Raw genomic sequence first — 15,839 nt, forward strand, 5'->3', positions numbered from 1 at the left:
AAATTTTAGAAACAGTAATTATAAGCCATGCTACAATTAGATATTTTAGTGCATGCGTTTCAGTGCATATATATTGAACCCTAAACAAAGACATACTGGTGTAGAAAAAGTTCACCTTCCTTGGTGTATTGGAAGAAATTATCAAACAAGGCCACTTTGGAATGATCTTTAACATTAGTTGTTTGGCTAGGAGTGATTTGATTTATTATTTACATTATTAAAGAAGAAAAAAAATCTGCATATCTAATAGGAAAGTCTTCATCTACAGTTTTTTCCAAATATAGGAATCATTCAGTTTTCCCCTGGTGTTTCAAAAGTATATTGACCATTCAAACACTTTTATTATCAGCAGGCTGGAAAAAATTGCAAACATAAAGAAACAGTGTGGAATTATGATAGAAACAAAATATTAGTATGCAGCTGAGTCTGGTCATGCATAAACACAATTAGTTGAAATTCATGCATTAGATGTCTTCATATTTTCAATGAGAATGATAACCTATGATTTTAATGCAACCTCAAGGATGTTTGACCAACATGAAAAGACTTTTTAAAATGTATTCATCTCCCAATAGTGACATATTACTTCATATTGTGAAACTAATGCCCCAACAGGGTACACAATAAATAAAAAGCATGATAGTGAGACAGAAACCATGTCATGTACAGCTTGTGACAAAAGTACCATCTTTTAGGGCACATCATTTCAGAAAATGAACTAAATGCAATCTTAAGTTGAAATAATCTGAGCTTCAGCATAATCTCTTATCCGAGTAGCATTGTAGATCTGCTACTATATTGCAAATTTCACATCCCTCCTTGTTTAACCTTTTCTGGCCAAGAAATTACTCTTCATTGATTTCATGTACATTTCTTCATTCCACAAGTGTATATTATACCATGCCAACCAGCCTGTGTAAATTTCACTGTGTAATCTACAATCTGTCAATAGATGCTGCACGACCCAGTTCCTGTTCAAACCGGATTAGGTTCAAAGGTTATGAGACAATGAGTGTTAAATCCTTTTATGTATTAACATGTATGGGTTAGAAATTTCACAAAAATTATCCAGGAAATTAAGAAATACGGAAAATGTATCAACCATGTCTTTAATCAGGTGATAAATTTGCACTAATTGCTGATTCATAGTACATGTCTTAGGAAGATACCCTTGACTGTAAAACAAGACATTTATTCACACTTGCATATTATCGACCAAAGCCATTTTATATGCAAGATGCAGTTGATAGTAAAAATTGATTAGATCTCAGCCAATCATTTGTGCAGGATCCATAGGGCAGTTTGAATGAAAAGCATAATGAAAAGTGATTAGTGCTGAAACAACAACCAGAAAGTGATTGTAATATTGAAGCCTTTTCTAAACTTATCTAATTTCTAAGTTGGAAGTTCTAACTTTAGCATTTTACGATAATGTTGAAAGCTTTTTAGTGCTGCACTATATTCCTTGTTTATGTTATACTGAAGAGTTAACCATTTATTCCATGGCTTCAACGTATAAACAGTTGCAATTGATTTAAATTGATTACAACCTGACCACTCTGTTCAAGAGTCAGAGGAGTTTCAAAGATTGCAGATTATTGAAGGACTTGTGATCAATCGCAACTCTTTATAAGAGAGGGCCCAGGATTCATCGCTCATTTGAAAGACGGGTGCTAGAAAAATAAAAGCTCAGCTATCAGAACGTATAAGCATTAACAAAACAAGATTGACCACACACACCACAGAACCTGTACAACATAAATATCTAGGGCATTGAACCAACTCACCCCTGTTGTTTAGCCTTCTCCTCTCAGGGACTGGAATAGAGGAGGAGGAGGAGGAGACAGAGGAGGGGGATGGGGATGGGGCACGACTCCTCATAGATGCCAAGAACTGACGTCCCTTCAAAGCAGAGACCAGGCCAAGGGGTGATTGGGTAGAGGCGTACGAGGCAAGGGCGAAACTTTGGTTCAGGGCGGAGTCGGTGTCTACGTGCATTGCGGATGGGCGGGCGGAACAGATGGGATTTTTTGTGTCATGAAAGGAGGTGTGTTGGGGCGAGGTAATCATATGAGTGCATGCATAGAGAGAATTTTAGAGATGAACAAATTAATACAATGAGGAATCGCATTCATATATAAGTATAGAAGATTTAGCTACCCTCATGCTCCCCTTCCTTTCAACAAAATTTTCATTTTGCAATTCTCTTTACATGTATGTGCCATTGATATTCCTTTCGCTTCCTTGCTTAGCTTCATGAAATATGAATACCTTTGGAATGAACCTCTGGAAGATCACTCATCTCACTACCTGGGTCATTTACTATAACGAAGTCTGAGAAACTGCCTGCTTTGAATGATGATAGATAATAATATAATATAGATTACTACCAAGTCAATTTTCAATGTGAATTTTTAGCATGTTTTTTCAATGAACAAGCATTAAATACACGACGATCAACAATTTTTGCAGAATAAATTTGCTTAGAAGAATTTGTACAAGTATAAACTGTAAAATGTACCGGTATCTCTTTTAAATCATGAATTAACATGCATATATGTTATCAGGCCAGAAACACAACAAACCAAGATTAGCATGAAAACAATATATTCAAGGAATCCAAGCTATTGGGGATTCAAAAAGCATTCTGTGGAAACTCTTCACAAAGTGACAGATGATTAATCATGCACATCAAAAGAGCATTTGAATTCAAAATATTAAATAACTGTTTTTTATAATTTAGTCTTTGGGGATTTGACTCATGGCTGACTATGAAACATGAGAAAGTAATCTGAAATCTTTATTAATAAACCAAGACAATGGGTAGCATGGTAAAAAGGATCTACAAACATGACACACATTGTCATCAAATCAACCTTGAGGGCTTTCAGAATGGAAATACCAAGGCTAAAATCATACCTGACAAATATATATAGAAGGGTGATAAATATGGTTACAAGACCACTGCTCTAACATGGAGCCATTCCACCTTCACTAGTACACCATATATTATTCTTGGGATGCTACAAAGAAGGGTAAACAACTATCTCCTGAGAACCTGTATAAGCAATGAGATTGATCAGCATCACTCACCAGACATAGATGTATTGAGGAGAGCTACTGGGATCGTGATTGCTTCTCGGGCATACTTGGAGATAAGGGTATTGATGGATTTCTCTGAGAGACTTGCAGAAGGGAACTGAGAAGCCTGGAGCTGTTCTTGTAGCGTTGCCTGCACATCTGACGCAAGGTTCATCTAAAGCAAAAAATCTTTACATTATTCCAAGATACAATCAGTTTCTTTATATCTGTATAATGGGTGCTTTAACAAACATCACAGGCTCATCAACAGAAAACAAAAAGAGATTGAAAAGGAACACATGAACCATGAAAAGAAAACACACAACCTTTCAGTTAGTGATTCAAGACTTCAGTTGGTTTGTAATTTATTTAGAATACAACTGCACAAACAGATACTTGACAATTCATGATGAACAGTTCCAAGATAACGCAGAATCTAGACAGGAGACCACGACACTCTCTCCTTACTCTCGGTAGTCATTGGTTGCACTGTCGTTTAAAACTCTGGAGATAGATACAAACCTTAAGATTCATGAGTAGTTGTTCCAGGAGTAGGTCTGGTCTAGACATAAGATGCTTATACTCTGCTCGTACTCTCTCAGGTAAACACAGCAGCACCTACATCAACATCAAAATAAACGATTATTATCAATAGTTATAATCTCACGATCAAACACATTTCTTGGTAAGTCAAATAAGCCAAGTGGTTTCCCCTACCCCCCCCCCCCCCACTTTTTAAAACGTATTTGTTTATTTGTTTTACCTACAAAGAATGTTAATGAATGAATTGCAAGACTGATGTCATTAACAAGTCATCATCTGCTGTTGCTGCGATTGCTAGAACTAATGTAGGTTAAAGTTCACAAGCACTTATACGTAATACTTTGTCATTGTCATGTTTCAACTAAAAAAACACTAAAATCAAAATGTACCATGGCAAAATTGTCTTGGCAGATGACAATTAGTAATGTTGAACCATATTCAGTAAGTTTTAAATCTTTTTCTGTTGCCGCAAGACATTTACCAACATAAACATTGAATGACTAGTAAATTGTGGTGTTGCTTATCTGCCGAGAGCCAGAAGGCATTAACTTGTATACGCCCTTCTGGCTCTATACAGACGGTATGAGTATACTAACCTTGGCTCCTATACCAATGTCATGAAGCTTGCCAGCTCTCTCCAAAGAGAGTTCATCAAAGCAATTGTGAAGGAGGTACTGGACCAAGAAGACAACACTTGGTAGGGCTATCTTCTGAGACTCCAGCAACTGAGTACACATAGAGACTGTCTCTTCATTGTTACAAGCATCCTCAAGTATCTTCAAGGTTGGGAAAACAATATCAAAAAAACATCACCAAGCTAGTTGAGAATTAAATAATATATAAAGTAACATCTATTTCAATCTCAGTCAACTATCAGCATTTTATTACAAAAATATCAACTCTTCAACACTCAGCCTGAGAAAATTGTATTTGTAATATACCAAAACCAAGCCATATCTAAAAGGATGGTTAATGGTTTAATTCAAGTTTTAGGTTATTGTTTTAAGAATGTTATGTTCTTAATTTCAATAACTTTATGAAGGTTTCAATTATCCAGTGATTCAAAAATATGTTTCTTCATCAATTCTCTATGTCTCTACTGTCTTTGTCTTTGATCTGTTACTCATTGATGGAATGTGTACGTACCTGGTAGACTTGGAGGTTGTTACTACTGCTGCATAATAAATGCTCCAACTGGTTGATTTGGATAGTCTAAAAGACAAAGTCGAAGATGAAAATTAACATGTTATTCAATTTTAGTCTAGCAAGATATACAATACACAGCCTTATTTGTGAGATCAAATCTTCTGCCTTTAATCTTAAATAGTTATGTTTCCCTAAGAACACATGAAAAGGGTTTCTGGTACATGTACCAGGTATCACAATGCTGAGGCTCCTTCAGCATCCAATATCAATTCATATAGTCAGGAGAAATGCCATGTTTGCTCAAGAAGTTTGAATAAGACTTTATGTAACATATTATGTATAAAATAACTTGGATATTTATTTAAACAGATATCAAGAAGGTATAAACAAAACAAACAAGGAATGATAATATCTGTATAAAAATTCATCATAACAAATATCAAATGTTAACACTGACGTTTCTTTAAGCCGCTCTATATCGCAGACAAAATCATGCATTCTCAAGATACAAACTCATTTTCCTAGATTGCCATGCCTCCATACCTGTTGATAATCATCAATAACTCCATGGAGCTCTGCCCAGTCCTTGGCTAGATCAAAGTCTGAAGCAGACATTAAGAGCTTGAGGACATTGTCAGGGTTGGTCTTAGAAGCATCCTGAACATCCTGCCAAGTACACAGAGGTTGAATCAACTCAGAAGGGTCAGAGGGAGTACTTCCTCCCTGAAGCACCTCAAGTGACCGCGGCGGAGTGTATTGCATAGCATAGAATGTGATCTAATGGAAAGACATAAAGAGTTATAATTATAAGCCAACTGTCAAGCAAAAAGCTAAAACTTTGCAGCATTGAACTGTACCTGTAAATCAACTGTTACATTAGTATTCTGTTCTTAATACATGTGCCTTATGTCACATGCCTAGAGTTAATAGAGGACCTGCATATACTTTAGGATATACTGAATTTCCCGCTAATGCCCTCCACGCAGGCACTTTTTTTTCCTACCATACGAGGTTTGTTCGTCGGTCTGTCTGTCGGTCGGTCGGTCGGTCGGTCGGTCGGTCGGTCGGTCGGTCGGTCGGTCGGTCGGTCGGTCGGTCGGTCGGTCGGTCGGTCGGTCAATCGGTCAATCAGTCAGACATTCATTCAATCAGAGGGAAAACATCGTTCCAAAAAGAAATTTAGGAAACATCAAATGTTCAAATAGTTGTCTGAATGAGGAAGTTGCTATTACCTTTCTGTACATCTTCAGCTGTTGAAGCTTGGTGTGCAAAATGGTGTTCAGAGCAGAGTCCTTCCTGTCCTCCAAGACACAACATTCTAGCAGCTCCAGGGCATCTTCAATCGGAAGACTATCCAAGGAGGTTAGCACTGCCCTGCCTCTCAGCATCTAAGAATAGAAACAAATAGGGTTATATATAAAGACTACTACCATCGAAGGTATTCAGCTTAGATTTTCATAAGTAAGAAATTACTATGGAGTATATTTCAATGTTAGCAACAATCTACATAGTCTCTAGAACCTATTGTATAGAGTGTAAGACTCTCAGCAATAAACTCAATCTTATCTGAATTAACTATTAACATAAGAGAAGGGATACTTAATGATTGTAACCATTTTTACCTCGATAGTAAATGTACAGGTCACAGAGATTAAACAAAATACTATAATTTTGCAAACAGATAGCCAAATATCTTGAAATATCTTGAAACAACCACAAGATTATACATATAAATGTAAATGTTACAATCCCTGCCTGCATCTCTGCTCCACTGATAACCTAGGAAAGTACATTTCGACCAACTTGATACATTCATTCATTCCAGTCCCTCCTGCCATGATGATTCATCTTACCTTGTTCCTGATGGAAAGCAGACATTGCCATGTTGGTTTAGGGGATGAAGTCATCTGAACTCCCTTGACTTGGTTACCAGCACAGTACGCAGCAAATTCTCTGATGGCATCGTAGCTCTCGGTACCAGTGACGCATCGGATAGTATCCACAAGCCTCAAGACTGCCTCCCACTGACAGCTGGATACAAGCATCTCGACAGCCTCCTTCAGTAAGTCTTGAATATCCTTCAGATAAGGTCATCAAAAATCAAGAGACATGAGCATGTCAAATTTTCAAGATTTCACGTTTCAAAAAGAGCAATGTAAAAGAAAAATCCACTCTGGATTGTTTGATAAATTTTGGACAAATGTTTCACAGGTCCAAGTTTACTCCTATCTACTATTAGCCTATAATCTAGGCGGAGTGCCAAGCTTTTTTCTTTGCTGCTAGACTAACCTTAAGCAGAACGTCTGATACGGCGAGACTACGAACCGTGAGCCGCGAAGCGGCTCACCGCCTATAATCACTGGTCTAGCTTTAGTCGTTATTTTTTTTATTATCGACCATGAATCCGGGGCAATTTCTCGTACGAAAAAACCTCATGAATACGAAATGAACTCAACCAATCAGAAACACGTATGGAGAAGAGTCTATGCATATGCATATTATAAATCATGTGACATTACGTCATTTTCTTCATCCAAGATGGCGGGTAGTTCATGCGACGACGATCTTCTGCGAGAAAGTTTATCATATGCGGCCAACAAACTAGGCATTCCTAATGGAAAATTCAGAGAACTGCAGGAATCCGCTATTCGTAGCGTTATTGAAGCCGGCAGGGATATTTTTGTTGCATTACCTACTGGTTTTGGAAAGAGTGCAATATACCAAGCAATCCCCTTGTGCTGTGATTTTCGAACGTAACATAGGTGTACCTTATGTGGTAGGGCTGTTGAATGATTCATAGATCCGCCATTTTGAATATATATGAATATTGATTAGCTAGACCAGTGATTATAGGCGGTGAGCCGCTTTGCGACTCACGGTTCGTAGTCTCGCCGTATCAGACGTTCTGCTTAGGGTTAGTCTAGCAGCAAAGAAAAAAGCTCGGCACTCCGCCTAGATTATAGGCTAATCTACTATTCGTAAGCATATTAAAAGTTAAGCATCATACACATACTAGCCATATCATGGAAAAAAAAACAGCATATTTGATAGTGTCTACAGCCTCACACAAACATATTCCATATATGGATACAGATTTAACCAAAAAAAATCATGCATTTATCAATCTACCTTACTTTTACTTAAAAGCCAAAGGAATCTAATTGTTAATAGACAAATCGAGGGAGGAGCCCATACATTTAGAAATAATGCCAATACGCTAAACTGATTGTAAGGTCACTTAGTTACCTTGCAACGTATATCAGCCAGGAGACTTGCTCTAACTTCCATCTCATTAAGGTGCTCATTTCCTTGAGAGCTACCAACTATGGACAACACTTCTGAGAAGAATGACTGGATGTAATGTTGCATGATGGGATACCCTGCCAGATGCTGAAAGACTTTCGTCAGGGTTGAGAGCTTGGGATTGTACGTTCTCTCACTCCCAAAGGTATCCTCAAAGCAGAGACTTCCTGGACTACCAACACTAGATGGCAGCATATCTTCATCAATGGATTTATCTCTGGCGAAGTCATCTGTGTTTTCACCGATACCTGCGCTGACCACGCCCGCCAGTGATGCCACCAGTTTGGACTTGGAGTGCAGGTACATCAAAGTTGGCTCCGTCATTGAGAAAGGCGGTTCAGTAGCAGGCTCGTCTTTCAAACTCCAGCCTAGTCCACTGGAGTCAAAGTTGTCTGGCACAGAGAGTCTGCGTTTCTGTGAGCGAGATTGTGTTGTGTTATCTGTTGGGCCGTGGAATCTGTATTTGAAGGTATGGTCGTAAGGTGTTACCATGACCTTGAACCTCATGGAGTTGGACCGCAGCAGTGGAGGTTTCTTGTCTGCAGGATGACCAATGAAATAAAGGAAAAAAGAAAGAGATTGTAAATATATGTAGATTTCTAAGTTTCAATAAAGTGAATAAATACACAAGTTAGAATATAATTATTTAAAGGTAATAATTTTCACATGTTTGAAAGTTATCATTTTTCCTGACCATCCATGAAACAAATTCAGTTTCATACAATTGCGCTGCTCTAGTGCTTACTTAAAACTGTTTTTAAAGTGCTGGCAATTATTTTCAATTCTCCAATTCGATGTGTTACATAAAGTGTTACATAAAGTTCATGAACACTAGTGGTGTCACGATATATGGACAGTACGTGCGTTACATTTCTATTAATAATAATAATAGCTCACATTTATAATGCGCCTAATACTACGTTTCTAGGCCCGGAACATATTGACAGAGGCAGGTCCTGATCATTCCAAATCTTTCTTCACCATGCCATGCTCTGACTGAACAGTACCCAGAATGTTTTTGTCTCACCTGTAGAGCACTGAACATTCAAATTCTAGGTGCAGAACTATTACTAAACATACCTGTTCCATCTTCACCACCCTTGGCAAGTTCTGCCTTACTCTCTAGCTCAATGTGCCTCGGTAGGTACCTCATGGTGTAGGTCTCAAGCTTATCACCTAGATACTGAGATACATGAGGACCGATGACTCTCAGTAGACCCATGTAGATATCACCATGATCTATGTTGGCTGGGAGAGTGGAACCGGTGAAGTCCTTGCGGAACCATTCCAGCGATTGAGGTATCATGATCTGTGAACAAACATAATACAACTGATTGTTTTTTTGCAAAATAATGGAGTTGGACTAAGTTAAATCCAAGGAACCAGCTAATTTGAAGTGTATGCCATCACGTCTGACAGCTTGTAGAGCTAATTATCATGAATATGTCTAGGAAGTAAACTAAAAATGATCATTGACTTTTGAAATTAAGGATCATTATGTTATATCGCCCTGTAAAAATGGCCATGAACAACATTACACCTCAATGAAACTACACAAGAAAAAAAGAAGTACATATAAAAGAAGATTATGGAGCCCCATTTAGCGCTATCTCCCAAGTTTAAATCTACATAAATATAGGTGTGCATGTGGTATTATAATCTGTACCTGGTTCAGTTTCTCATCAACCCTAACTCCAGCCTCCAGATGGTTCTGCATTGCCAGAGTTAATTGCTCATCTAGGTCATCTCCTGTCAAAACCTAGAAGAAAACAAATCAGAAAACAGCAGTTAGAGATTAGACATGTGGTTGATGTTTTATTTCTCTCTCTCTCTCTCTCTCTCTCTCTTTAGATCCCAATAATCAAATATATTATGTGCTCATCAAATAGAAACCATTCTATTCATTTCAGAGTTGTCTAATTAACCTAAGCTCTCTGAAATAATTAGTGCCTCATATCATCTACAATGATGGCACATATTACCCAGACGAATGACATCGCAAAACCATTTTACAAGGCACTGCACCAGGAAGGATAAGAAAAGGAGACAGCGGAAAGGACTGGAAGACTAAATCAATGAAAGGAATATTGTTTGATAATTAGATGGCAGGAAGTGATCATTATGGAATCAGTGTTGTCCCTAAGACTTTGTGGTTATGGGACATGATGATCATCATCATGATCTTATACATGTACAATGTTAATTGCAAACAGTATTTTGTGTGTGTAAGTGCATGCTATGTTATGAGTGCCCTATTCTGGCAACCCTTGAAAACTCAATTTATTACTATACTATCAAATTCTGGTGTAAATGTACTAACTCTGAGACGAGGCGAGGAAGCGGCTCCGCTACAAGACACAAAAGTGATTCTGGAATCGGGTGAAGGAATGTATTTCAACCATGGATCATCCTCTCCTAAGGCTAGAAAACAAAAATCATTGCAGAAGCTGGATAATATACAGTAGATGCTAATATTGGAGTAAGAACAGCCTTTCAAAAAAGTGGAAACTGGTGAAACAAAACTAGAATGGTATCTGGAATTTTCACAGCGTCATTTTACTGTGATCGATCTAGAATTATATCTAGAGTATTCTTACGATTTATGAATACAAAATGATTCCAATCAACAATGTCATTTTTGAAATCTTTGCAAAGAGCATCTGCTGTTATACATTGGAGTTCTTTAAAGATATTTATTATATACAATTATATTTTCTATGTCTATCAGAGTACAAGGTGTAGATTGGAAAATTGCACAGGCAACCGTTTACTTCATATATAAGTCCACTGAAGCATGAAACTATGAACAGTACAGAAATTTTTCATCTAAATGATAATCATATTTGTTCTTGACATACCATGGAGTCTATGTTGTAAGATATCTCCATAGACTAAAGGCACAGGCAAAGTGGATCGCAGAATGACATAATGAAGATCAAATGCACTGTGAGATATACAGAGAAAAGAAGATTGAAAAGATGTCAATGACAGCTACATCATCCATGCAAGACACAAGACATTTATTTTCATATAGGCAAGTGCAACTACTCATGAAATCAAATTTAGCAGGCATACATACATTAAAATGTTTTCATTCAATACATTCAAATATTTTCATTTAATTCATAAATCAAATGTAAATACTATGGGTTATTTCCTCACTTGCACCTGACATACACAGTTAATGAAAATTTGTCAAACCAATCAATGATGATCATGTTTCATTAATAACTTGAAGAATACTCAGGGCAATGTCCATTTCACAGAGAATCTTACAATGATGACATCATTCAGAAAGAGTTTAAGAAACAAAAAAATGGAAGATTGCGATTCAATTTACACACATAAAAGAAGGAAAAATATTTTAATGGATGCAAGATGCACACAATAACTGTTAGGTTCAGACTCAATACACTAATTGTCATCAATATTTACATACCTAACCAAAAAGAAGCTCTCTACACTAGACATACAGACAGATGAACCTGAAATTCTTTATTACCACTTCATACTTGACAGACATATTCTTTATAGACCTTTATGATAAAAATGATATTAGATATATTTATAGCGCTGATATCCACCAAGCAAGGTGCTCAAGGCACTCCAGTACTACCCTGGCTAGGCCATCAATTTTGGTGCTCACAGCATTTAAGTAATAATTCGTTCCTACCAGTACCAAATTAACACCTGGGAGGAGAATGACAAATGTAGATCAATGTTTGCAAAATGACACTATTGCCATGCAAGGGCTTGAACCCATGACTTTCCAATCTCAAGTCAAGTGTGTGTAGACCACTTGACTCTGACACCTCTATGTACACCTCTAACCTTAAAGCTTTGACATCCTTTGAGAAATATGTATCTGCAATTCCTAGATCCACTTACCTGATGATCCCCATCTGACCAACTCTGTATGCCATACTGGTCAGATAAACCAGCTGGTCAAGGACCATTCCGCTGTTGATACCAGGGGGTGTCAGCATGATAGACGCAGGGTTGGTAGTACCACGCCCAAGTGAGTGGTGGCGGGTGTGGCCCAATAAGAAATTATTGCCCTGATATATGAGAGTTGAAATTGAGAATACCTAGGTTTCTTGCTGAAAATCATTTCTACAGAGTTCAATAACAAGGGTGAAGAAATCTTATCAACAATCAAGGAATTAATCTACCCAGTGAAATTAAATTGTTCGATATTCAGTAAACAATTCTCCCCTTTAAGGCACATTTTACAATAAACATGTAAACTCTATATCATTTAAAGGCATACAAATCCAAATTGCAGTATATTAACCACATCCTCTCACTGCTTCACTTACTATTTCTACAACCAAATTGAACTTTGTCCTAAAAATATGAAATAAAAATTGTAGAATCAATACAATCCCTCTATGACCATTAATATTTTGTTGGGGAAAATTGTTCACAAGCTCATTGCCAACATGTAAGAAACCTTGTGATCAACTTCGGCATACTTCAAAAAGAGAAATATCAGGATAATTTGTATGACTAATGAATATTCAAAACAGCTAATTCTAAACTGTAAACACACTCTAATCATCACCCCCCCCCCCCCTTTACCATCCTCAGGTTGCAATGATACATGTAGCCTTTTCATTTTGCAAATAGAATCACAATACATTCAATCAAGAACCCAACCTGTGCGTATGATAAGAACTTCATACCTTCTCGTTTGTCTGTAGAGCAGCATGATGCAAAGCCCTATGAGCAAGCATTAGATTGAAGAGATTGGTGAAGAAACATAGTTTGTCTTCATTACTCTGTAGCAGGTCCATGTCTACATGCATGAGTTCTCTTGTAGACATGACTATGTCCCAGTACTCTGGGGTAGTACAGGCAGCAGGAGCAGAACTCAGCTCAAAGGCAGCATCTGATCCATCACCAGATAGATGCTCTGAAAGTATTACATGCGAAAATTACTTTCCAGGATTATATAAAATTTCTGTGAAACACATTCCAGATTACATAGATCTTATTGATATGATATCTTCCTTCTGTTTTCCTCTCACTGTCACTTTTATTTTAATCTATTCCAGATATTGATTGAAATATTTATGAGCTGTTTCATATGACTGCTAAGAAAGCAAGTATATGCTTGTACGTAAGGACCCAATGTCCTCTCCCCTCCCACAACTTTGGATGTGGGAAACAAAACGATGATCGCCTATTCCTCAGTGAGAGAGTTTGTTTATCATCATCATCAATTGGAAATTGTTCTTTTCCATGAACTGTACACATTGATACATGTAGTTGAAATATTCTGGTATGGGATGATAAAAAAACAAGGGAATGAAGCTAAATTACTCACTCATCATGAGAGAGATAATCTTCTTGAGAAGCTCTTCAACAACCACACATGGTCTCCTGACTGGATGGGGCCACTCCCCTGCTACACCTCCTTCATTGAGTACAGTCACATAGTCTCCTGGACAGGGCGTAGTAGGTGCTTGATGGATGGTAGAGTGGTGGGGTAGCATGGGGATAGCTGGGCAGCAGCTCTGCATGATGATCTGTACCAGGTTTAGCTTCAACTCACTCGCTACACTCTCTAACCTGTATATATAGAAAGTAACACCTAATTCTTTTAAAACAAACTTGAAACTTCTGATTCTCAATATGCATGAATTAAACATTGTAAAGAATAATAAGTAAAAAAGGATATAAACACTACACTTTGTTTTTTATATGTTACTCCTTTGTATGTGTGTGGGGGGGGGGTATGAAGGGACATAGAAGCAAAATCTCCTGACCATCTGTTTTTTATCACTTTTATGAAGTCCAATAAACACTGGTAAGGATGAAGTTACACAAGTATAAGTAGATATTACAAGAAATTTCACTTGATGTATAATAGTTATAATTCCTATCCCATTGGCAGACCCTTTGTGACCCTATTGGTGGGGGTTCTCTAAAGTTCTCCTTTTTACATCTCAATAACTTCAACACTTGACACAGTTTTAAGAGCTAGACATACCTGACTGGTGGGATCTGATTGGCAAACATAAGTCTACCGAGTAACAGACTAGGACTCTCTGCTAGGATACTAAATGGGTTCTGACACAGGTCTCGTTCCACTTTCAACTGCCTCTCACTCCCTGGTAGCAAAATATAATACATTTAAGCATAAGATAATAAATCAACAAACAATAAAGTCTAATGCTTTCTTTCTTTACTCTTAATATGACAGTATATATACATAATGAAAACGAACCCCAAAAAAAATCTCTGAACAAATGATTTTGTTATCATTTTCCACAACATTTAAATCAGGACCCTATGTAGAAGTTAATATCTCACACTACTTTAAATATGTGGCATAACAATGTGGAATTATGTCAGATGTATTTCCCAAATATTTGTCCGAGCAAATTAAGACACATTTAAAGTGAAATTTTACATAATGGTAAGAATTAGCTTCGCCAAGGAAACACAGATGTTTTTTAAATAGCGTATTGGCAATTTATAGCCTTGCTTGATTATGAACATCATGGACATCAACATTTTATTATCTAATCATATGAGCAAGTATGGTATTACCTGGTTGCCAACCTTGAGCATCATGGGCCAGAGAAGCCAGGACACCAAGATGGTTATACAGAGTCAAGAGATAGTTAGCTGGGTTGACAGGCTGCTCATCACTGCTTCGGTTCTTTGGGAAAGCCATCATGAAGCTTGGCATCACATTCTTATCAAGTGCAATGAGTAGCTGCTGTACTGAACGATGAATCTCAGAAACTGTCTGCTTCGTCTTGACAGGACTCTGCTTCGGGCTAGGGTGAGGAGCTCCACGTTTAGGACTACTGCTCTGCTTGGGGCTATCTCCAAAGGTCAGAGAGAGTTCAGCGAGGCCACAGTCTTCATCAGCCTGGTATACTTGAAGGGCCTTAGTCACAAGCTCAAGCCCTCTACGCATTTCAAGGACAAAATTGACATTGGCACGGAGGGTTGATGGGTCCAAGGGTGCAGAGACAGTCGTGAGAGCTTCAGAGGCACAAAGCTGAAAGTACTCTAGGGCATCAGGACAAATCAAAGCTGTTGAACTAGATGAGATTGGGTTTATCAGGTTGTATAGTTGTTCAATGAATGCTGGGATACCCAGCAAAGACTGTGACTGGTCTACTTTGGGACTTGACACTGGTCGAGATGGACTGGTGAGTTTCACTTCAGGTCCAGGACTTCCCTGTTCCGAGACAGAAGCCACTTTGAGACGACTCATAACCACATCCAAAAGCTCACCACAGGTTTCCCAAGAATGACTGACAGTGCATGCAAGATCAAAGACAACCATAGCAGAAATGTTAATGGCTTTGAGTTGCTGACACAGCATGCTGCTACCACCTCTTGAACCAGTAGCATCTGCTACCACTCCCCAATGAAGGTCATCTAGGTGAGGTAGCATCGGTAAGGTAGCATTGTTCAGTAGGTCGTCTACTACACCTGCCAAAGACAGTGATGAAATACCAGCTGCAGCAATTGATGCAATGCTTCCAAGTATTCCTCTAGCCTTAGGCTGCTGGCTAGAAGTGACTGTGTTGGTGGAGGAGGAACCCTTCTTGGACTTGTCCAGAGTTCTGAGCTTACTAACTGCCTGCTGCCAGTGTGATGCAAAGTGGACTTCAGATACCTCTGGTTTGTCCTTCATGTCAAAGATCTTGATGACCTATACACAATAAAAGTAACATATTTATAAGTTATCTAATATTTTCTAGGATTGATGCTGAAATACTTGCTCCATTAAACACTCT

At 38.0% G+C, this 15,839-nt stretch overlaps 1 protein-coding gene across 1 annotated transcript in view; it reads right to left on the reverse strand.

Annotated features, from left to right (window-relative positions):
- Positions 1–15,839, reverse strand: part of LOC115919083 (zinc finger FYVE domain-containing protein 26-like) — a 38,952-nt gene that overhangs the window by 16,213 nt on the left and 6,900 nt on the right. The window contains exons 7-24 of the mRNA XM_030999366.1: positions 14,632–15,754; positions 14,069–14,189; positions 13,403–13,647; positions 12,759–12,988; positions 11,962–12,131; positions 10,932–11,017; positions 10,394–10,494; positions 9,740–9,832; positions 9,154–9,382; positions 8,017–8,612; positions 6,624–6,848; positions 6,003–6,158; positions 5,314–5,547; positions 4,771–4,836; positions 4,221–4,400; positions 3,604–3,699; positions 3,094–3,256; positions 2,272–2,346 (exon numbers count right to left, since the gene is read on the reverse strand). Of these exons, the coding sequence (XP_030855226.1) occupies positions 2,272–2,346; positions 3,094–3,256; positions 3,604–3,699; positions 4,221–4,400; positions 4,771–4,836; positions 5,314–5,547; positions 6,003–6,158; positions 6,624–6,848; positions 8,017–8,612; positions 9,154–9,382; positions 9,740–9,832; positions 10,394–10,494; positions 10,932–11,017; positions 11,962–12,131; positions 12,759–12,988; positions 13,403–13,647; positions 14,069–14,189; positions 14,632–15,754 (4,189 nt within the window). The remainder of the gene's footprint in view (positions 1–2,271; positions 2,347–3,093; positions 3,257–3,603; positions 3,700–4,220; positions 4,401–4,770; positions 4,837–5,313; positions 5,548–6,002; positions 6,159–6,623; positions 6,849–8,016; positions 8,613–9,153; positions 9,383–9,739; positions 9,833–10,393; positions 10,495–10,931; positions 11,018–11,961; positions 12,132–12,758; positions 12,989–13,402; positions 13,648–14,068; positions 14,190–14,631; positions 15,755–15,839) is intronic.

This window comes from Strongylocentrotus purpuratus, unplaced genomic scaffold (assembly GCF_000002235.5).
Source record: "Strongylocentrotus purpuratus isolate Spur 01 unplaced genomic scaffold, Spur_5.0 spur5_scaffold_5, whole genome shotgun sequence".
Taxonomy (NCBI): domain Eukaryota; kingdom Metazoa; phylum Echinodermata; class Echinoidea; order Camarodonta; family Strongylocentrotidae; genus Strongylocentrotus; species Strongylocentrotus purpuratus.